A 23,339-nucleotide genomic window follows, 5' to 3' on the forward strand; every position below is an offset into this window, starting at 1 on the left:
GTCATCTCCGACTCGTAATAACATATCCTGCATCAACATTAACATTGGCATATGCTAAAACTAGTGGGTACCATCCAGCCATTACGACCATTTTTGCTGTTCCCATAGTATTGTAGGAATGCCAGAAATGCTACATCTTCATGAGGATGACTCACAAAACACTATTTAATTTACATGCAGCTCTGGGCCCACTTCATATTCATGAAAATTGCTCCACTCACAAGAACTATATTGTATCAAATTAAAACCCTAAGCTTCATTCATGAGATACTTGACTGGCTGTAGAACTAGCAGATTACAAAACTTAGAACATCCAAGAAGCTCGTTAATATACAACAAAAAGAGAGCCAGCTTTCTCTACATCGCCTTTCACCCAGATTTGTCAAGTGGTTTACAAAAGATAAAAGCATCCAAGTTAAATCAATTTTTGAGATTTTCCAACCATAAAGCTAGAAAATAAATTCACTTAGATTCTATCATCATAAGTGCTGCGGGTGCTGCGGCCATCGTTCCGGGAAGATCCGCCATATTTGCTGCCACCCCCTTCACGGTCATATGGTCCCGACCGGTCTCGATAACTTCCTCCATCACTGCGGGATGGACCACCACTACTGTAACGGTCACGTGCACCATTTTCACGATTAGAGCTAGGGCGCCCACCATAGCGATCACCATTGCGGTCACCTCCATACCGGCTTCCACCACCACTACCATGGCGATCACGGTCACGGTCACCTCTGCCATCCCGATCACCTCGGCCGCTGCTGTAGCTATCATTGAACCTGCGGCCACCTCCACCACCACCACCACTGTTAGGGCATTCTCGAGCCCAGTGTCCTGGTTGACCGCATTTGAAGCAGTCTTGACTGCCTCCACCACCACTTCCATAGCCACCACCCCCAGATTTACCCTGGGCTTTGTCAACAGTGATAGGCCTGCCATCCAGTTTCATGCCATGCATCTGATCTATGGCTTCCTGCATTTCACGCGCCTCACGAAAAGTTACAAAACCAAATCCTTTGGAGCGTCCGGTATCCCTGTTGAGTACTACCTAGAAAAAAGCATAACAATACAGCCAAAAATAAAATGTGAAATCTAGAGAAATTAGACAAGTCATTAACATACTATTCATTACAATATCAAAACGAACCCCACATCATGGGATTATTGAAAGCCAAGGTTAAAGAATACATATCAAAGCTAATGCTCGAAAAGAATAACCCCCACAAGATTCCATCATATGATTGGTACCAGAAATATAAGCAGAAAGCAACTACCCATGATACTTGCACAAGGGTAGTGGCTCTCTACATAATCTAGCACCCATGTTAACAGTAATCATACCCAGCATGACCCGACACACAAGAAAAAAAAACTACTTCATCCTGTATGAAGACTCCACGGCCACAGCTACTGAGACCAAAGGAGACTACCTTTGCCAAATAAGACCGCTAATGAGAGAAGCATTTATCCAAAAAGAACCATCACGACTGTCAAGAACCTTGGCTTCTAAAATGTCGCCAAACTGTCGAAATGCATCTTCCAAGTCCCTGTCAGTTGTACTCCAAGAAAGCCCACCAATGAAGCAACGGTTCTCCGTTTCAGTTGACATGACTGCCAAAAATAACATCCTTTAGAAGCCAGCCATTACCCCAGAGAAAACCTTACTTTTTTAAGAGTTGTCACTGAACAGCATAACACCAGCAGCACAATTTACTAGTACTATGAAAGAACCAGAACAGACAAATTGCATTCTCCTGCGATACTAGGCAGATCACCATCCAATTCAATAAAGCACAAACAGCTGAAAATTCAGAAATTCAAACGCCTCAATACCGCGCACAATCCTTAACAGCAATTCAAGGATGGAACCGTTGATACAGGAAACAGGCAAATAGGTCGTTCAAGCCTGCTTTGTCAAGCTTGTGTTACCTAGCTTGACAAGTAGGTTAAGAGCTATGTGAACTATTTGTCAGGCCTATTCTCATTTCACAAACGACTGCCCAACAGAGGCTCCATTCCAAAAACGAATCAGAGGCAAACCTAATTCTTAAATATCATCTGGTGCCACCCAAAACGTTGATGAAAAACTTGATTCCAGACATGATTTAGTACCACAAAGGTCACGGATACCTTGAGACTTGATTTAATTTCACAGAAGCTAACAGGACCTGATATCACGAAAATCCCAGATTCAAACTTAATCAGATGAGATGAAAACTGGGGAAGCCAGCTTAATTTCAAACTTAACTGGTGCGAAAAAAATCAGAGAAGCAAGCTTAATTTTAAGCCTAAATCTAGCAGTGCTACAAGAATGACAGAACCAAGCTTGAATCCAAACTTAGTCTGGTGAAAGAAGAGCCACTGAATACTAAACCTTAATCTGAAGCCAAAATCACACGAGCAAGCTTGCATAACCAGAGTTAATCTGGAGCCAAGATGCCAGAAAAGAACGCGGACACAATGCTAGACAGAGAGCATCCCGGCTATACGAGGAACAGAAACCCGGAATGAGAAGCAAACAGGGGAAAGGAAACCCTAATTTCTGTACACTTAGAAAGAAAGATCGGGAGAAGGGGAAAAGCAGGAAACCGTGAATCCAGTGGAAAAGCAAGGGACGGAGAGCGAGAGGGCGCGGGAGGATGTTACCTGATTGATGCGTGTCTGTGGGGCGCCTTCGAAGCGCGCGCAGGAAATGCTCGGATGAAGAAGCCGCGAGGTCTGCCAAGATAGTATCTGGGCTCTCCTCTCTTTCTTTTCTTTTTCTTTAGTGCTTCCTCTCGCTCGCCTGCAGTAAGCCTTTCTCAAGTGGCCTTTCAAATTCTACCCACCGTCCACAAAACCCAACATAATTTCTTATACATACATAACATCCTAACACCTTTGGCTCCAAACTTTCCATGTATTTTTAACCCAACTTACATGTATTTCTCATCTTTTTAATTAAAATTTTTGTAGGTTTTTCCTATCGCAAACAAATAGATTTTTAATGTGCTGCAACGGTTGCCGGATGCAGGGATCGAACGCACCCCCCACCGTTGAAACTCAACCCACCCACCATCCACTTCCCTACAACCACCCCCTTCCGCACTGTAAAAGTTGCAATTTTTAACCTTCTTGTTTCAATTTTAAACTTTTTTTATTTATTTTTACAATTCAATTTACGTTAAACCTCAGTTTTTCATGAATACTAGATTTACCCATTCGTTCCATTCATATAACCAAGGTCATACTCCATCGACATCTCGTAATCCTAGCCTTCTTTTAAAAAACTAGGTTGGCACGAACAATGGAGGAGCAAACCAAGGCACTGAAGGAGTGAATTGGCAAGGGCAACACCCACCTTGATGACAATCACAAAGTAAATCACTAGCAAAGAACGAAAATGTACCTACATGGTCTTCACCTCTTTGGTATGTCGTCACCGCTTCATCCCCTTCACCTTGTCTCACCTTCTCATGTTGAGCTTCTTGAACAACACCTTCGTGTTTAGCTTCTTTAAAAAGATTGGCCGTGCTAATTTTATGAGAATTTGACCATTTTGTGTGCTATTTTTAACACTACATGGAATTTTGATGTTATTTGATGTCAATTTTGATATTAAAATTTTGAAAAACCAAGATTTTCATATTAAAATTTCTTGGCCAATAGTGGTTTGTAGCAACACATGCAAATATTAGTTAAAACATTGACCAAAATGTTAGATAAAATAATAGTATAGTAACCAAGGCATTTGGTTGGACCAATGAAGTGTGTGATGCATTAATCATGTCATGATCTGCATGACTCCTAGCCTCATGACTAAGCATTTTTGAGGGGTCGCTCAACATTCGATGTATCCCACCAACAAGGCAATGGGGCATTGGGCCACACCCCAAGTAGACAACTAGTACAGTAACAAGGCAGGGGGCACTATACTACTAACAATGAGTGGCTATGTATTGGGAGACAACCATGCTTGTATTCATATTGGGACTGATTTGTCTTGAGTGAGAATAACAACCTATCCTATAAGATGTTGTTGTGAATTGTTGCTTTACACTAGCACAATGCCATTGGACAAAACTACACGCATCCCAAAAAAAGAGATTTGCCTAACACGCCCGCCAGTAGCTCATTGACACCCACCCGAGGAGGGGGGTGCTTCTCAAATGCCACTAGGTGGCACACCAAGCACTGGGCAACCCACCAGTGAGGCAATGGGGTAGCCGAGAGGTGCCTCTTCCACTAGGCAACACTTCAGGCAATGTGCCAGTGGGGAAATGAGGGGTAGCCTCATCAGCCCATGATGATAACACGGCACACGTGATGCCAAGGTAGCACGTTGTGCAATGTGGACCCATAGTACTTATACCTAGTAGCACCCCAACTAGCATCAATTGGTAGCACATATGTGCACAGCACCAAGTCAACATGCTAGCAACACCGACTCATAACATGTAATAACATGCCAGGCAGTATCAACCCGTAGCACATATACCTCGTCACATTCAACTTTAACGAATGCATTAATGAGACTGTAACAAACCTACTACATAAATGTAGAATTGATGAGGAACGTACCATCATAGTAGTCCAAATGTTGAAAGATAGGCATGTGAACCCTATGTATGCAAGGGTGGATAAGGGTAGCTTGGTGTGAATGGACATGGAGTTTTTTTGTAATAAAGTGGTACTTGCATGATGCACATGAACATGTGTGTGGTTGTATTTACTCTTACCTTCGATATCAATATATTAATTGCATTATTACATGTGCACCTTAAAAACGTCTCTTATTTGTCTTTTTCCTAATTTTTTCTACATAGTTCTTTGTTCTTGTAAAAATATAATATATTTTTAGATTGCTAGTTCTCACTTGTTGATTTTGGGATAAAGAGCAAAACACTAACACAAAAGCATAGTAAAAGGTTCATATGTGGTTGCTACCTTCATCGGCATGCCTTTGCTTGCTTTTTCTTTTTTCTTTCTAGAGAAGGTCTTCACCTCTTTCGTGTTGCAAATTAGAGATTGCAGCATGACAAGAAATGTGGACAAGAGGGAGAAGAGAGCTCAAGAAGTACAATGAGAAAATCTTGCTTATTTAGTAGTTTATGGGGTACAATTGGTACACTCTCTCACATCACTGAGAGTGACCTCTTGGCTATTTAAATAGCCTCCGGATGGTTACGGTTAGGGTTAGGGTTTTTGTTTGCTAAGGCAACTTCATTCCTAGTAAGACAAATAAGCCTAAGCATAACTGTACAGATGATATGGATCAACTTAGCATTTTGCTCATCAAAGTTGGGAAAGTCTCCAAATAAGGCAACTTTCTTATGGAGGTCACTTCTAAGATTGAGTGTTTTGAGCCAACTCTTCACAAGGTTCTAAACTAGGTGGCCTGCAAGCATTCTGAGAGTAGATGCACCAACATCTCTACTTCTTTTTTATAGAATACATATATTGAATATTTTGACTAAGTTACTTCAAACAATGAGCTTATGATGATGACTAGAAAATCTCCAAAGATTGAAGTTCCAACTTGTTGGAGCGAGTAGATTATTAGGTGAAAATTAGGTAAACTAATATTTTTAAAATTATTGAATATAAATAATATTTAAGTGAATCTATTAAATAAGTGCAATATACAATAATACGTATTCACATGATATAGTGTATTATTAAACTTATTATTTATTTATGAATTATAAGTTTAAGCTTCTTTAGTGATATTCATTAATTTTTATTATTAAATTATTTGCTTATATATATTTAATAAAATAATGTTAGAACAATAGTTCTAATTATGTTTTTATTAAAATAAATTTTCTTTATGAAAAGCTTTGCTAAATTATTTATGTGGTTTACTTTTAGTAAGTTTTCCTAGCTTTCTTTGCACAAGCAATGTGATCTTGCACCAAAACAAGAGAACAAGGTCAAAACTTAGCTTTGTTGTTTCTCTCTCATTTCGAGTTAGAATTCAAAGCTTTCAAAGTCATTTTGGGGGCTTTCAATGTCATGATTCAATACATATAATTTTTTTCATCGACTGTAGCAACATATAAACTCGCCACATTATCCACTTTGCAATAGTGATATCAAAGCTTGGCTATGCTCTAATTTTTTATCATTTGGCATCTTATGCGAATGTGAGTATTGTAGCATAATCAAGATCTACAAGGGAGACTGATACAAACAAAAGTTATAGTCATAGAAGTTGCATTCATGTTTCTCATGCTTCAAAACTCTCAATTTTATTACTTAACTACGTTGATTGGTTCATATTTTTATTTTCTAGTTTTCGGAAAGATTTATTGAATTTTGAATGATTATATGGGTTGCCTAAACTCCAAAATCTCAATGTCATCATCATGACTATACTTCACTCTCAAATCCTCTTATGGAGCTATTTTCCAGGTAATGTAACTTTCTGCACATAATTTGTGGATGATGTAAAAATAAAAGTTTGAGATTGAACAAATCTATAATTCTTATTAGAAATATATTTTCTTTTTTCTAAATATTTCATGAGATATTTCAATCCTAAAGTGACTTTAAACCCATATTTCATAGTAGTAATAAACATAAATTTATGTTTTGGGAAACTTCTATATTTTCTCACTCTTATCTTCTAAATTGGCAAGCCATCAATAGGAGATATTGATTAAAAGAATATTTAGTTATCTATTATAGCTCTCTAGTTACCATCTTGAACTAAATACAAAAGTAAACCTTCATACGGACCTAGACTTAGCCAAAATTTTCGGCTCAAATATGTATATTGACATAGTTTCTCCTCAAAATAACTTTTAATTTTTTTGGAATTTAGTTCTACTACAAAAATCAAAGTTGCAGCTTATAAAAATATCAATAATTTGTATTAAAATGGTTTTCATTAAATATGTAGTTTTTAAGTTAATCTTAGCCAAAGCCAACCCTTAGTCTAATTTTGTAATTTTGTCTAACAATGTGTTGTAACCTATTTATGACAGGTAACTGTATTTTAAAATTTAACTTCAATTAGAATATTGATATGATAATTTATTATATTTTCAAGTATTTTCCCTGTCCATTGGTAACTCTAATACAATTTTATCGCATGATGCAATACTAGTAACTAGTGATGTAGATTTAGTGCATGAGGCAACATCATTCACTTGCAATACAAATTCACCACATGAGGCAGCATCAATATGTTTCTTCATGTAGATTTGCTGCATGAGGCAATACAAATGATTTATGGTGCGGATTCGTTGCATGAGACAACAACGATGTGTGGTTGATCACCCATATCTATTATAGAGTTTGAAAGTGTAGATTTGTTGCGTGCGACTGTATTAATTTTGTCAAAGTTGAATTTTTTAAAGCATGATTACCAATGACATTATGATTTATCAATATATGATACATATTTCATATTCTGGTGGTATGGAACACTAGAATTTGTAGTATGTGAGTGACATGGTACTTGAGTTATTTATGCTTTTGCCATGAGCATATTAAATTTTTAGTACCTTTTATTTAAGAATTTATGGCAACTCATGTTTCTTTCAATCAAAGTATATACAAATGAGGACAATTGCTTCTCAAAAGGAGAGTATGCTATGGAAAATAGACTTTACTTGTCATTTTGTGAGTTTTTTGTAGGTTTTATAAGGTTAAGAATGTGACAGGGATCAATTTATACTATGGGATCATACAATATATATTATAAAAAACACTATAATAATAATATAATTTTATATTTATTTGTTTATTTGTAGACTCTCTTTATCTATTTGTCACATAGTCATGACTTATTACATGTAAGCACGGTATGTGACATCGGTCGAATTGTGCTTGGTAGATAGACGATAAGGAACTAATATATTTAGTGTTACAGTGAGTAGATTATTAGGTAAAATTAGGCAAACAATATTTTTAAAATGATTCCATATAAAGCGTATTTAGGTGAATCTATATAGTAAGTATAATATATAATAATATGTATTCACATGATATTTTGTATTATTTAAATTGCTATTTATTTTTAAATTATATGTTTAGGATTCTTTAATGGTATTTATTATTTTTTTATTATTAAATTATTTGCTAAAGATAATATTAGAATAATAGATTTAATATATGATTTTATTAAAGTAAGCTTTCTTTATGGAAAGCTTTGCTAAATTCTTTATGTGGTTTATTTTAGTAGGTTTTCCTAGCTTTCTTTACAAAAGCAACAACATTGCATGCAAAACATGAGAATAGGGTATTAAAAACTTAGTTTTGTTATTTGTTCCTTGTTCAAAGTTAAAATTTAGAGCTTTCAGAGTCGTTTTGGGGGGGTTTTAGCACATTCTAGACACAATGGTAGTGTCAAAACATAATGATTCGGTACACAAATTTTTTTGCATCAATTGCAGCAAGCTATAGACTCGCCACATGGGTCCACTTCACAACAATCTCAAGTACTTTTTCATTCATGTTTAATGAATATTGCATTCTGATTTGACCAATATAGTGGAATTAATGATGTTGTTGTTATTTTTGTACTATCAATATTTGTATATATATGATCAATATAGAGTTGTATTGTGTTGTTGGTTAATGGTTTTTGTTTAATATTTTAACTTTTGATTGGTGCATTTTATATGTTAAGGTTTTTGTGAGTTTGTTGGTTGTTTGTAGCATGTTGATGTTGAAGTCTTCAAGAATAAATGTTGGTTTATCTTGTATATATGTTATTGTTTTTAAAGGAAGATAAAGTCAATTGGGTTTGTGTTAGATCTTCAATATAGGGTTCAATGTCATTAATGTGAGTTTTAAATTTTTTTGCAATGTCCTTGTGTTGAATGCCACTATTGCAAATTTATTTTACCACTTTTCTTGTATTTTTGAAGTAGTCATCTATCATTTTGCTATGGTCTATAATATTTGTATTTCTTTTTGGATGTTTTAGTCCAAGTGTATATTGTACTTATGTAAAGATGATAGTATATATAGGGTCTTTCATGGTATGAACTCTTGATGATGTTATGTATGTTATTATGTGCTTGGTATCTCCTTGAGGAAAAAAAGTAACTTTATCCATTATTAGTCCTCATGATCAATGTATTATTTGTATAGAAGTTGGTTGTATTGGGAATTGGATTCTTGTAATATTGTGCTGTATTTTTTTCCTTTTTGTTATTTATATTATCGTGGTCCATGATTTGTTAACTTGAGTTTCTATTAAACATTTGAGTCTATTTGTGTTGTGGTTCCTGTTTGTTTGTTTTAAAAATTGCTGCATATTATGGTGTGGCTGTTACAAGTGGTCATTGTCTTGAACAAACCGTCTACTCCATTCATGAGGCCATAATTGGTATCATAGTTGCCCATGGAAAGTTAGACAATCATTTTTTGTTTCACTGCAATTCTTTGATGTAGTTTTGTAGCGTCATCTGGGTTTTTAGATAGCACAATTGATTACAGGCAAGTACTTAATTATGAAAAGTGATAAATGAGAATATTCTTTTAGTTGTCTTGTTCAACATGAAATTGTTATGTTGTGTTGTTATTCTTTGAGTGTAAAAACAAGTGTGGTCTCTAGTGTCATAAAATTGAATGGAGACTTTTTGAGGCAATTGTTATTTATTGTTTCATATATCTTGTTTGGAGCTTGTTTGATACATTGATTTATTTGTATTTTGTTCAAAATGGAAACAAATGTTGAATCTTTTTGTCACAATGTTTACTAAAGTTGGTAATAATAAGTTATATATTTAATCCAAAAACTTGGGATTATTGGATGCTTTTCAAAGAACATCCATTCATCATGATATATGTGGTTTCAAAGCACACCCATCTATCATGAATAGGTAACATTTAGTATTTCATACCTAGTAATGTGCTCTAGTTGCCACGAAAAGGAATAAAATTCAAAAGTTATTCTACATAGTAGTTATGTGAATCTTTGTATTTGTTGTAAAATATCATTCATTCTCTTTTTTTTTTTCATTTTTGGAATGTAGTTTTATGATTGTAAGATGTTGCTATATGTGCTAATGGGTCATTCTCTAGTTTTCTACAAGTACGGGTGTGCACATGTAAAATTGTAGTTCTCAAGCATTCTCCTATAGAGCTTACATTATATACATCCCTTAAAAAGGAATCAATAGGGAGATTTGCTTATATTGATGAATTTTGGCATTATCATTTCTATATCTTTATGTAAAAGTACTTAATAAGGTTTATTGTAATTGAGCCAAACTCATGTTCAAGTTCAAAACTTTCAATAAGCAATTAAATAAACAAACATTGATGTTGTAATTGAATGTAGTGTCACATACAAATCCTACAGTGGTCAAGCTACCATCTAGCTTGTTTATCTCGATGTTGACATGGTCTTGGAACAACAAAATTCACATATTCACATTAGGATTATAGTTGCATGAACTTCATTAACTATCTTTTCGTTAGGGAAGGGTTGCATGTTGCACATTCGTCGTGCGTAATTTTAGCACTATATTACCATTAGTATACATAAACGTGCAATAATTACTGTTCAAAGATCATGAATACTTAAATGTTGGTATGATTATTGTTTATTAGAATCCATCTCAAAGTTACCATGATTTCTTGTACAACTTAATTTTTTGAAAAAGGTGATATTTTTTGGTTAAAAATAGCTTCAACTATTTTATTTCAATTCCCAAGAATTTTTGTATCCATTCTTTTGTATCCACATTGTATAATGTACCATGCATCATAATTGTTGTTTTGGCTCTTTTTTGCAGTTGCAAAAGTGGGCCATTCGTTCATTCAAACCGGAATTCTCTAATAATCTTTATGGCTGTACTAGCTTGCATTTACTTTTTTACCAAACAAGGAAATATACTAGTTAAGAATATGTATTTTGCCATAGTTTGAAAGTACTTTTGTATTGCTTAAATGAAAAGGGAGTATGTGTTACTTGTATGAATTTCAAGCATTTTATCCATTATTGTGTTGCTTCTTTTTCTAGGGGTGTGTGCAATTTATATTGTATCCATTTTCTAGAAGCAAAAGCATATAAGTTGATGTTTTTAAAGGTGCACATGGCTCATCCAATTTCTTTGAGCTCTTGCAAAAGTTTATCTTTGATATTTTTGGTTTCTTGAAAAATATTAATGGCACCATAAATAATTTTGTTGTAGTTTGAAGTATTTGCAATTTGCACATATTATAAGACACATAATATGTTTTATTTTGCATAGATACCAAAGCATAATCTTGGTCCATATAAGCATCGATAATATTCAAAACATGAGACATACTGTGTTTTATTTTGTTTATATACTGGAGCATAATCTTGGTCCATATATCCATCAATAATATTCAAAATGTGGATTTTTATTATTTAACCATTAGTATAGGAGAGCATCAATTCTACCTTAAAAGCTAGAATGAAATTAACAACAGTGCCCAATATAAGCTTTAATTATATAGATGCATATCCTTTTTTGTAGTAGACATTTTCCAGATTTTATTTTATTTCATTATCTTTCTCTTGAATTGGAATTTTGATAATTGTAAATCTTTCTATGTGTTTAAATTTTCATGTTGTAAATAACGTCTCATATTTTTTCGCTAGCTCATTGTCGCTAGCCTTTATACTTACAGTTAACGAGTCCCTCTTAATTAGTTAAATCATATTTTAGAACGTGGTAATTTCTTTTGAGCATTGACATAAATGTTTTGTATCGATTTAAGACAAGTCTATAGAAATGCTATCCCTTTCATATGTGGCTATATCTTAGATACTACTTCTACTTGTGATTTTCGTGTTTCAGAATGCTATTGTTGGTTAGATCTTGCTTGTAAAAGACTCTACCATAGGTTAAAGTAAATATATTCTAGGTTAAGTTATGGAGAACATATTGATTTTTAAAAATGAAATTTCATTCTTAGAATTGAAATATATACAAAATAAAGTGATATTGATTACAATTATGTTCTTTTTGTCATTATATAGTCATATAACGTGAACAATCAACATTTAGCTAAGTATTTAAAGATTCATAATAATCTTTTGTATTTTAAAATGTAACTAAAATAAGAACTACTAAATAATGTATTCCATAAATTAACTCTACATCTATATTTGAAAAATACAAAAGGCATGATAAGTGTTTCTAAAACTAATTAAGCTAAGTTCTAGAGATGAGATCCACAAATTTTAATATATAAAGTTTCATAATTGTTGCCAATGATGACTTTTTCATTATGCTAGTCATATAATTTATCTAAGCATTTTGGAAATTTCCTAATAATGTTTGTATTCTAGAGTGTTTCATTGAAAGCATAGTAAAAAACTACTAAATATTAAATTCTACAAAATCAAGTCTATTTCTATGTCTAAAAATATAAAAACATGATAAGTATTCTGTAAATGGATGGATCTAAGCTTCAAAACATAACAATTATTAAACATGCAAGATATAAGGTTTTATGAGGATGAAGATAAGTGATCAATGATGAAATTTTTTGTTAAAGTAATTGTTGCAAAAATAATTGATAGATACAAAAATATTATCCTTTTATTAGATCCACCCATGCTATACCAGTGGGTGTAAGCAATAAGCTACTTTCTATTGCTCCATTTGACTAGCATGGAGATATATTTGTGTAAGTGTATATTTATCATTTGTACTTTTAGCTATTAAGTTTGTCACCTAATACTCTATCCAATCAACACTTATGTAGATATCATTAACTATATAAGGCACTTCAAAATAAAGCCAATAACATAGCTATCAAATTTAATGGAGTGGTTTTGGTAATCAAGTAGCTTTAGTGTAACCCAATGGTAACAATGTTCATAATTCGAAGCTATTTCTATCTTTGTACTTGTAGATCTTGCAGTAATTGTGTTGTATCTTGTAGTATGATTTGCGGAGAAAGATGTTGTTGATGGATCTAAGATTCCAATGTAGACATCATCATTTGAAAATGCAATAGGATTTTTGATGGATGATAAGATCCCTCTACAAAACATGTTGTATGCATATAGGTAACAGTTTTTGAAATAGCTCTAATGACATATGTGATATATTTTGTAAAACTACTTATAAACATATATTTGTTGTAGTCCAATTAGTTTATGTAAACGCCCCGAACAACGTAGTATGCTTAACAATTATGATATTCGCTTGTTTTCAAGATTTAATATAAAAGAGAATGAACACTTAAAGCTAAAAATGAAAATTACTCACAAAATTATAGCCATGAAAATGTAAAAGTAATGGAGACAAGATTGAGGGTTGAAGATGGGCAACCCCCCCCGAAGGAATGTATTTCTGCTCAACCCAAGTCCCTTAGCGAAGAGCTCAGTTACAATCAACCTGAGAGTGAGAAAAAGGTAATTCTCACTCTCACAAGATCATGCAAAGATGTACAAACACACATGCATTATCTATTATGCAATGATAAGAACTGATTTCTTTACAATATGAGAGAAGAAAAAGGGGAAATCAGCCTTTCTCCATCGTTGATCAGTAGTACATGGATAGGGCTTGCTTCTTGTTGCTAAAATGGAAGAAAGAGCTCGAGGAGGAGGTGTTGTAATGAATTTACAGGCTTGCTGTCCTGTAAAACAACAGTGATAGAAGAGGGAATATGGAGGAATTTGATAATGGAGAAGTGGGGGATGATGATGGGGATGGATGGGGCCAGTTTCTGGCTATCTGTGGGTGCTGTACATGAGTTTACAGCAAAGAAAAATGATGATCAATGAAGAAAAACGAGCTCTTATTTATAGGAGAGGGGAGAGCTAGTACAAAAGGGGAAAGTGGAGTAGCACAAGACAAGTGTCCAGCCACATGTCATGAGATGTGACAAGTGGTGGGACACTTGGAAACTTGTGTGACAAGTGTCTTGACACTTGTCTCTTCTCTATGGCCTTCCTTTTTGGGTTGAATACTGTCAAGAATAGAAACAACCAAATTTAGTAAGCACAGTCAGAGTACAGAACTTACTATTTTTAGAATGACATCCCTATTTTTTAGGACTAGCATTTTTAGGCTAATTCGAGGCTCCTAAATTTTAGGGACCTCCTAAAATTTAGGGATCTCCTAAAATTTAGGGACCTCCCCAATATGGGTGTCATATGAAAGCTTTTTCCGTGTACATCGCAAAAATGGTATCCGAATCTTCATGTGACTTTCCTATGCAAAGAAATGTGCGTTTCAAGCTTTCAGCCCACACATGCACATTATACAAGCATTTCATGATCATGCCATCTTGTTGATTGTAACTGTCTGTTCTGGTGGATCTAGCCCACACTTCAAGGCATCAATCCTTTCTGTGTGCGAGTCTAACCCTGATATGCGTGAGTTCTAGTCACAGGCGCCCAATCGGGTCATATAGGTGGAAGTGTGAACTATCTTTTCTCTAACCCACCGCGTGGGTCCACCATAACCTGTGACCACTCATTAGTGGCCAGCTCCAATGCACTTTTCTTTATATCTAATTAGTGCAAAGGAAATAAATTTAATAAATCATTACATAGACAAATTAATGAAAAAGGATACAAATTCTGTTTCTATAGAGTTGTGACAGCCCTCTGGCTTTTATTCAGCTGTCCTCAGCTGAAAAGCTTCTTGATATTGCTGTAGAATATTTGGGTAATCCTTCATGAATTTTTCATCTACCCACTGTGCATCTGTTGTGGGTAGATTCTTGAATTTTAGTAAGAATTTTCGTGTCACAAGGCCACTTCTCGTGGTTTGATCCTTGAGAAACAAAATCTTTTCAGGTTCCAAGAGTTGCTCTGTTTCTTCAACTTCTGGGGGATCTTCAGTAATGGGTTCCTTTGGTTCTGGTCCTATGTAAGGTTTTAGCAAACTTACATGAAAAGCGTTGTGTATTTTCCAATGAGCAGGAAGCTCAAGTCGATAAGAAACTTCATTTATTTTCTCAATCACTTTGAAGGGTCCAAAGTATCTACTGGAGAGCTTTGGAAAAGATGAATTTTGACCAGAACCTTGTTTGAGCCTGCTTTTATCAAGCTTTAGCAAGACATATTGACCTTTTTCAAAAGCCAAAGGTCTTCTTCGTTTATCTGCTTGCTTCTTTTGTCGCTCTTGCGCAACTTTGATAGTGGCTCGAACTTGATCCGTTGTTGTTTTTAAATCTGAAGCAAACTCATCAGCAGCAAAAATTTTATCTTTAGTGCGAATAATTGGAGGAGGAATCACTTTACCCTGTACTATTTCATTTGGAGCTTTCCCTGTGGATGAGTGCACTGTATTGTTATAAGCAAACTCCAATAATGGAAGATATTTCTCCCATTGTGACTTATGTTCACTAACATAAGCTTTCAACATATCCAAAAGAGTGAGATTCATCACCTCTGTTTGGCCGTCAGTTTGAGGATGAAAACCTAAGGAGAACTTTAAAGTGGTTCCCAAATTCTCAAATAAAGCACGCCAAAAGTTACTTGTGAATTTGGAGTCTCTATCTGAAATAATCTCAGAAGGCATACCATGTAATCTGAAGATATGTTGAATGAAAAGTCTTGCAGCTTGTGCGGATTTCAATGTTTTATGACATGGAATAAAATGTGATTGTTTGCTGAATCTATCAATTATGACCCAAATCATATCATGACCTTGAGGTGTTCTTGGAATACCTGAGATGAAATCCATTGTGATAGATTCCCATGGATCTTTGGGCACTGGAAGAGGTTGCAACAATCCTGGAATCTTCTGCCTATCATATTTGGATTTTTGGCATACCAGACAAGCCTCAATGAAGTTATGTGTATCTTTTCGTAATGTTGGCCAATAAAAGTAGCGCTCAATTGCACTTAGAGTGGCTGCCCTCCCTCTATGCCCTGCATAAGGGGGTTCATGACTTTCTTTAAGCACCTTTTGTCGAACAGGAAGAGTGAGACAAAGGCGATTGTTCATGAGAAGGTAACCGTCCTTGATGGAATAATCTGGATGAGAAACTCCTTGCTGTAAATTTGACCAAATTGCTGCAAAATCAGTATCTTCATCATAAGTATTCTTCATCGTTTGAAAATCTTCATGATGAGCCACTGTAATAGTTGCAATGCGAGGCACTCTAGAAAGTGCATCAGCAACTACATTTTGTTTCCCTGGAGTGTACATAATTTGAAAATGAAACATAGACAAGAAATTTTCCCATCTTGCATGTTTCTCCTGCAAATGCTTTTGAGTCTTGAAATACTTCAAGCTTTGATGATCGGTTTTAATAAGGAATTAATTGCCTAAAAGATAATGTTTCCATATCTTTAAAGCATGAACCACTGCTAAGAGCTCCTTTTCATAAATGTCATACCTTTTCTCTACATCATTTAGACGGCGGCTTTCAAAGGCTATGGCATGGCCTTCTTGATTTAGCACTGCACCAATACAATCACCGCAAGCATCTGCTTCCACCACAAATGGTTTTACCAGATCTGGAATGATAAGAACAGGTCCAGAAGTAAGAGCTGTTTTCAGCCTTGTGAAGGCTGCCTTCTCTTTTTCCTTCCATTGGAAAGAGATCTTCTTCTTTGTAAGGTCATGAAGTGGAGAAGCCATATGTGCAAAATGCTTGATGAAGCGGCGGTAATAAGAACATAAGCCAAGAAACGATCACACCTCATGTACATCACGAAGATGAGGCCATTCTTAGATTATCCTGATCTTTTCAGGATCCATCTGAATCCCTTCAGAAGAGATGACATGCCCAAGGTAATTTATTTTATGCATGAAAAATTCACTCTTTTTACCATTTACCAAGAGTTGATTTTGTTATAGTAATTGTAGAACAATTTCCAAGTGTTGATGATGCTCCTCTTCATTCTTGCTAAAGACAAGAATATCATCAAAGAAAGTACCGACATATTGTCGATGCTCTCTAAAGATGCGCTCCATCATTCGATTAAAGGTGGCTGGTGCATTGGTTAATCCGAAAGGAACCACCAAGAATTCATAAAGACCGTATGAAGTGCGGAAAGCAGTTTTGTGTACATCTTGTGGTATTACCCTAATTTGATGATAACCACTCTTTAGATCAATGCGGCTGAAAACCTTTGAGCCTCCTAGACGATCCAAAATGTCGTCAATTTTGGGAATAGGAAACCGATTCTTCACAGTGATTTTGTTGAGGGCTCGATAATCAATGCACATCCTGAATGTGCCATCTTTCTTTTGAACAAGAAGAACCAGTGAACAAAATGGTGAGCTACTTGGCCTAATTAGCCCACGGTTGAGTAGGTCTTCGACTTGCTTTCTGATTTCTTCTTGTTGAGGACGGCTCACACGGTATGGTGCTATATTAGGAGGAGAACTGCCCGGGATAATATCAATATGATGGTCTTCTGGCCTTCTGGGGGAAGCTGATAAGGAAGATCTTCCGAAAAACAATCTTTATACTTTTCCAAGAGCTGAAGTTGCTCTTGGTTTTCAGCATTCATATTATCTTTTACATCAGTGACATAAAGCAGACAACATTGAACACAATCCTTAATTGCTCTAGAGACTTGCATATGGCTTACCATAGGTATGGTGTCTCCAGAAACTCCAGCTTGGATCTCGTACTTCTTGCCTTTGTTGGTGAGTTCTACCTTCTTTTTCTGAGAGAAGATGGTTGAATCTACTCTATGATTCCAGGGCATGCCAAGAATCACATCGCAACCATCAAGGTCTCCGATACAGAAGGTATCTTCATCACTGTAGCCTTGAATTTGAAACTTGAGCTTGCCAATGTAGGGTATCACAGTCTTCACTGTGTCACCTTCATCAGCATTTAAAGCTTGGCGAACTTCTGTCGGAGTGTCCATCTCTTCATTCTTTAATCCAAGCTCTTTAGCTAATTGCAAGGAAATAATATTTTCATTCGCCCCAAGATCTATCAAGAATAGTGCTTGCTTACCTTGCAACTGTCCCCAAGCTTTTAATAATTTGCGCGTCTCTGGAGTGTGAGTTGTGTTTGCAACTACATCACTAATAGCATTGATTCTCACTGGCGACTTAGGCTTGTTGTCAGAAACCTTGCTTTGTCCCTTGTTTGGACATTGCTTCGCTATGTGGCTTGTTTGTCCACATTTAAAGCACTTCCCTTCTTTCATGAAGCGTTGCTTTTCTTCTTCGGAAAGCTGCTTTGCTTGTGGGTATAGATTGGAGCGAAATTGAGGAGCATTAGGAGGTGCATAGGGCTTCATCTTCTTTTGATTTGATGGCTGCTTTTGCCACTGTTTTTGTCCTTCATTTGGGGCTGAATACTCCTCATCATCAGCTACTCTCTTCTTATCATTCTTTTGGAATGATTTGTTGCCATTGTGCTCCATTTCCCATGTCTCAGCATGGTCAATGAGTTCCCTGAGATTGATCTTCTTTTCAAGTTGAGATAGTGACTTAGTCTTCTTCTTCTTCTTATGCCTTCGTCCATGCTCGGATCTTGAGGTTGAAGATGATGAAGTGCTTGATGGGGATAAAGATGGAGACGAGGGTGAAGAATGTCGACGCCTTTGACGATGATGAGGTCTTCCATGAGAAGGGTGAGACTCTTCATTACTAGAAGAGGATCCATCAAAATAGGCGCCAGATGACTTTGAAGAAGAGGATGAGCTTCGACGCGATCTCTTTCTTTGTCTTGAAGTAGAATGGGACTGCCTCTTAGAAGTAGTTGGACTTCTTGATCGGCTCCTTTCATTGGTATGGCTTTGTCTCCTTGAAGTAGATGGGCTTCTTTCCTTGAATTCTTTGGGACTTTTTCTAGTTTGAGAAGTTGCTCACGAATTTGCTGATTCTCCTCTCTAAGACTTTGAATGGCTTGAAGGATAGCACTCGATTGATCCATTGAGACTAAAGAAAAAAAATATGCTCAAGCACTCAATGCAAGGGCTCAAAACAAACAAACTTATAGTTGTAAGCACTACCAGTGTTGGGGGTGAGGACCGAGCCAAAGCTCTGATACCACTGTAAACGCCCCGAACAACGTAGTATGCTTAACAATTATGATATTCGCTTGTTTTCAAGATTTAATATAAAAGAGAATGAACACTTAAAGCTAAAAATAAAAATTACTCACAAAATTATAGCCATGAAAATGTAAAAGTAATGGAGACAAGATTGAGGGTTGAAGATGGGCAACCCCCCCCGAAGGAATGTATTTCTGCTCAACCCAAGTCCCTTAGGGAAGAGCTCAGTTACAATCAACCTGAGAGTGAGAAAAAGGTAATTCTCACTCTCACAAGATCATGCAAAGATGTACAAACACACATGCATTATCTATTATGCAATGATAAGAACTGATTTCTTTACAATATGAGAGAAGAAAAAGGGGAAATCAGCCTTTCTCCATCGTTGATCAGTAGTACATGGATAGGGCTTGCTTCTTGTTGCTAAAATGGAAGAAAGAGCTCGAGGAGGAGGTGTTGTAATGAATTTACAGGCTTGTTGTCCTGTAAAACAACAGTGATAGAAGAGGGAATATGGAGGAATTTGATAATGGAGAAGTGGGGGATGATGATGGGGATGGATGGGGCCAGTTTTTGGCTATCTGTGGGTGCTGTACATGAGTTTACAGCAAAGAAAAATGATGATCAATGAAGAAAAACGAGCTCTTATTTATAGGAGAGGGGAGAGCTAGTACAAAAGGGGAAAGTGGAGTAGCACAAGACAAGTGTCCAGCCACATGTCATGAGATGTGACAAGTGGTGGGACACTTGGAAACTTGTGTGACAAGTGTCTTGACACTTGTCTCTTCTCTATGGCCTTCCTTTTTGGGTTGAATACTGTCAAGAATAGAAACAATCAAATTTAGTAAGCACAGTCAGAGTACAGAACTTACTATTTTTAGAATGACATCCCTATTTTTGTAAGGTCATGAAGTGGAGAAGCCATATGTGCAAAATGCTTGATGAAGCGGCGGTAATAAGAACATAAGCCAAGAAACGATCGCACCTCATGTACATCATGAAGATGAGGCCATTCTTGGATTATCCTGATCTTTTCAGGATCCATCTGAATCCCTTCAGAAGAGATGACATGCCCAAGGTAATTTATTTTATGCATGAAAAATTCACTCTTTTTACCATTTACCAAGAGTTGATTTTGTTGTAGTAATTGTAGAACAATTTCCAAGTGTTGATGATGATCCTCTTCATTCTTGCTAAAGACAAGAATATCATCAAAGAAAGTACCGACATATTGTCGATGCTCTCTAAAGATGCGCTCCATCATTCGATTAAAGGTGGCTGGTGCATTGGTTAATCCGAAAGGAACCACCAAGAATTCATAAAGACCGTATGAAGTGCGGAAAGCAGTTTTGTGTACATCTTGTGGTATTACCCTAATTTGATGATAACCACTCTTTAGATCAATGCGGCTGAAAACCTTTGAGCCTCCTAGACGATCCAAAACGTCGTCAATTCTGGGAATAGGAAATCGATTCTTCACAGTGATTTTGTTGAGGGCTCGATAATCAATGCACATCCTGAATGTGCCATCTTTCTTTTGAACAAGAAGAACCGGTGAACAAAATGGTGAGCTACTTGGCCTAATTAGCCCACGGTTGAGTAGGTCTTTGACTTGCTTTCTGATTTCTTCTTGTTGAGGATGGCTCACACGGTATGGTGCTATATTAGGAGGAGAACTACCCGGGATAATATCAATATGATGGTCTTCTGGCCTTCTGGGGGAAGCTGATAAGGAAGATCTTCCAAAAAACAATCTTTATACTTTTCCAAGAGCTGAAGTTGCTCTTGGTTTTCAGCATTCATATTATCTTTTACATCAGTGACATAAAGCAGACAACATTGAACACAATCCTTAATTGCTCTAGAGACTTGCATATGGCTTACCATAGGTATGGTGTCTCCAGAAACTCTAGCTTGGATCTTGTACTTCTTGCCTTTGTTGGTGAGTTCTACCTTCTTTTTCTGAGAGAAGATGGTTGAATCTACTCTATGATTCCAGGGCATGCCAAGAATCACATCGCAACCATCAAGGTCTCCGATACAAAAGGTATCTTCGTCACTGTAGCCTTGAATTTGAAACTTGAGCTTGCCAATGTAGGGTATCACAGTCTTCACTGTGTCACCTTCATCAGCATTTAAAGCTTGGCGAACTTCTGCCGGAGTGTCCATCTCTTCATTCTTTAATCCAAGCTCTTTAGCTAATTGCAAGGAAATGATATTTTCATTCGCCCCAAGATCTATCAAGAATAGTGCTTGCTTACCTTGCAACTGTCCCCAAGCTTTTAATAATTTACGCGTCTCTGGAGTGTGAGTTGTGTTTGCAACTACATCACTGATAGCATTGATTTTCACTGGCGACTTACGCTTGTTGTCAAAAACCTTGCTTTGTCCCTTGTTTGGACATTGCTTCGCTATGTGGCCTGTTTGTCCACATTTAAAGCACTTCCCTTCTTTCATGAAGCGTTGCTTTTCTTCTTCGAAAAGTTGCTTTGCTTGTGGGTATAGATTGGAGCGAAATTGAGGAGCATTAGGAGGTGCATAGGGCTTCATCTTCTTTTGATTTGATGGCTGCTTTTGCCGCTGTTTTGTCCTTCATTTGGGGCTGAATAATCCTCATCGTCAGCTATTCTCTTGTTATCATTCTTTTGGAATGATTTGTTGCCATTGTGCTCCATTTCCCATGTCTTAGCATGGTCAATGAGTTCCCTGAGACTAGAACAATGATAATGATTAAGAGCAGTACGAAGTTTAAAATGCAAACCTCCTTGAAACTTCCTAAGCTTTTCCGAACTGCTGATCTTCTTGAAATGTTGAACCTTCAAAAGTAGCTCCTAAAATCTCTTGGTATAGTCACCAAGTGACTCATTTTTCCTTTGCCAAAGCCGATCCCATTCCATTTTTACATCTATTTTGAAATGAACAGGAAGAAATTGGCTTTGTATCATGCGAACAAAGGACCGCCATGATTTTGGGGTAGCATGATCATATTCCAACCCCGTCCACCAAGTATGGGCTAAGTCGGGGTTAAATGTAAAGCTGCAAACTTAATCTTTTCTTTTTCTTTATACTTGTCACGACCATATAAAATTTGAAATTGACGAATAAACTTCAGAAGAAGATCAGGATTTCGGGAACCATCATACATACTGAACTTGATCTTCTTTTCAAGTTGAGATAGTGACTTAGTCTTCTTCTTCTTCTTAAGCCTTCGTCCATGCTCAGATCTTGAGGTTGAAGATGATGAAGTGCTTGATGGGGATGAAGATGGAGACGAGGGTGAAGAATGTCGATGCCTTTGACGATGATGAGGTCTTCCACGAGAAGGGTGTGACTCTTCGTTACTAGAAGAGGATCCATCAGAATAGGCGCCAGATGACTTTGAAGAAGAGGATGAGCTTCGACGCGATCTCTTTCTTTGTCTTGAAGTAGAATGGGATTGCCTCTTAGAAGTAGTTGGACTTCTTGTTCGGCTCCTTTCATTGGTATGGATTTGTCTCCTTGAAGTAGATGGGCTTCTTTCCTTGAATTCTTTGGGATTCTCAACTTTTTCTAGTTTGAGAAGTTGCTCACGAATTTGCTGATTCGCCTCTCTAAGACTTTGACTGGCTTGAAGGATAGCACTCGACTGATCCATTGAGAATCTTTAAAAAAAAATGCTCAAGCACTCAATGCAAGGACTGAAAACAAACAAACTTATAATTGTAAGCACTACCGGTGTTGGGGGTGAGGACCGAGCCAAAGCTCTGATACCACTGTAAACGCCCCAAACAATGTAGTATGCTTAACAATTATGATATTTGCTTGTTTTCAAGATTTAATATAAAAGAGAATGAACACTTAAAGCTGAAAATGAAAATTACTCACAAAATTATAGCCATGAAAATGTAAAAGTAATGGAGACAAGATTGAGGGTTGAAGATAGGCAACCCTCCCCCCCCCCCCCCGAAGGAATGTATTTCTGCTCAACCCAAGTCCCTTAGGGAAGAGCTCAGTTACAATCAACTTGAGAGTGAGAAAAAGTAATTCTCACTCTCACAAGATCATGCAAAGATGTACAAACACACATGCATTATCTATTATGCAATGATAAGAACTGATTTCTTTACAGTATGAGATAAGAAAAAGGGGAAATCAGCCTTTCTCCATCGTTGATCAGTAGTACATGGATAGGGCTTGCTTCTTGTTGCTAAAATGGAAGAAAGAGCTCGAGAAGGAGGTGCTGTAATGAATTTACAGGCTTGCTATCCTGTAAACAACAGTGATAGAAGAGGGAATATGGAGGAATTTGATAATGGAGAAGTGGGGGATGATGATGGGGATGGATGGGGCCAGTTTCTGGCTATTTGTGGGTGCTATACATGAGTTTACAGCAAAGAAAAATTATGTTGAATGAAGAAAAACGAGCTCTTATTTATAGGAGAGG

At 36.5% G+C, this 23,339-nt stretch overlaps 1 protein-coding gene across 1 annotated transcript; it reads right to left on the reverse strand.

Moving 5' to 3' along the window:
* Positions 1-200: 200 nt before the first annotated feature.
* Positions 201-2,841, reverse strand: LOC148015998 (glycine-rich RNA-binding protein RZ1A-like). The gene is made up of 3 exons (XM_087664287.1): positions 2,650-2,841; positions 1,502-1,614; positions 201-1,051 (listed from the first exon to the last, which is right to left on the reverse strand). The coding sequence occupies exons 2-3, from the start codon at positions 1,610-1,612 to the stop codon at positions 467-469; spliced, it is 696 nt and encodes a 231-aa protein (XP_087520413.1). The 5' UTR covers positions 1,613-1,614; positions 2,650-2,841; the 3' UTR covers positions 201-466.
* Between the last annotated feature and the right edge of the window lie 20,498 nt (positions 2,842-23,339).

The sequence above is a fragment of the Lygodium microphyllum genome, chromosome 23 (assembly GCF_053477565.2).
Source record: "Lygodium microphyllum isolate KBCC chromosome 23, Lygodium_microphyllum_v1.1.10, whole genome shotgun sequence".
NCBI classification, from domain to species: Eukaryota; Viridiplantae; Streptophyta; class Polypodiopsida; order Schizaeales; family Lygodiaceae; genus Lygodium; species Lygodium microphyllum.

Coding starts and splice junctions, on each gene's coding strand:
- LOC148015998 (XM_087664287.1), bottom strand. CDS start 1,612: ATGTCAACTGAAACGGAGAACCGTTGCTTCATTGGTGGGCTTTCTTGG. Junction 1,052..1,501: donor GCGACATTTTAGAAGCCAAG/GTTCTTGACAGT, acceptor GCTTTTTTCTAG/GTAGTACTCAACAGGGATAC.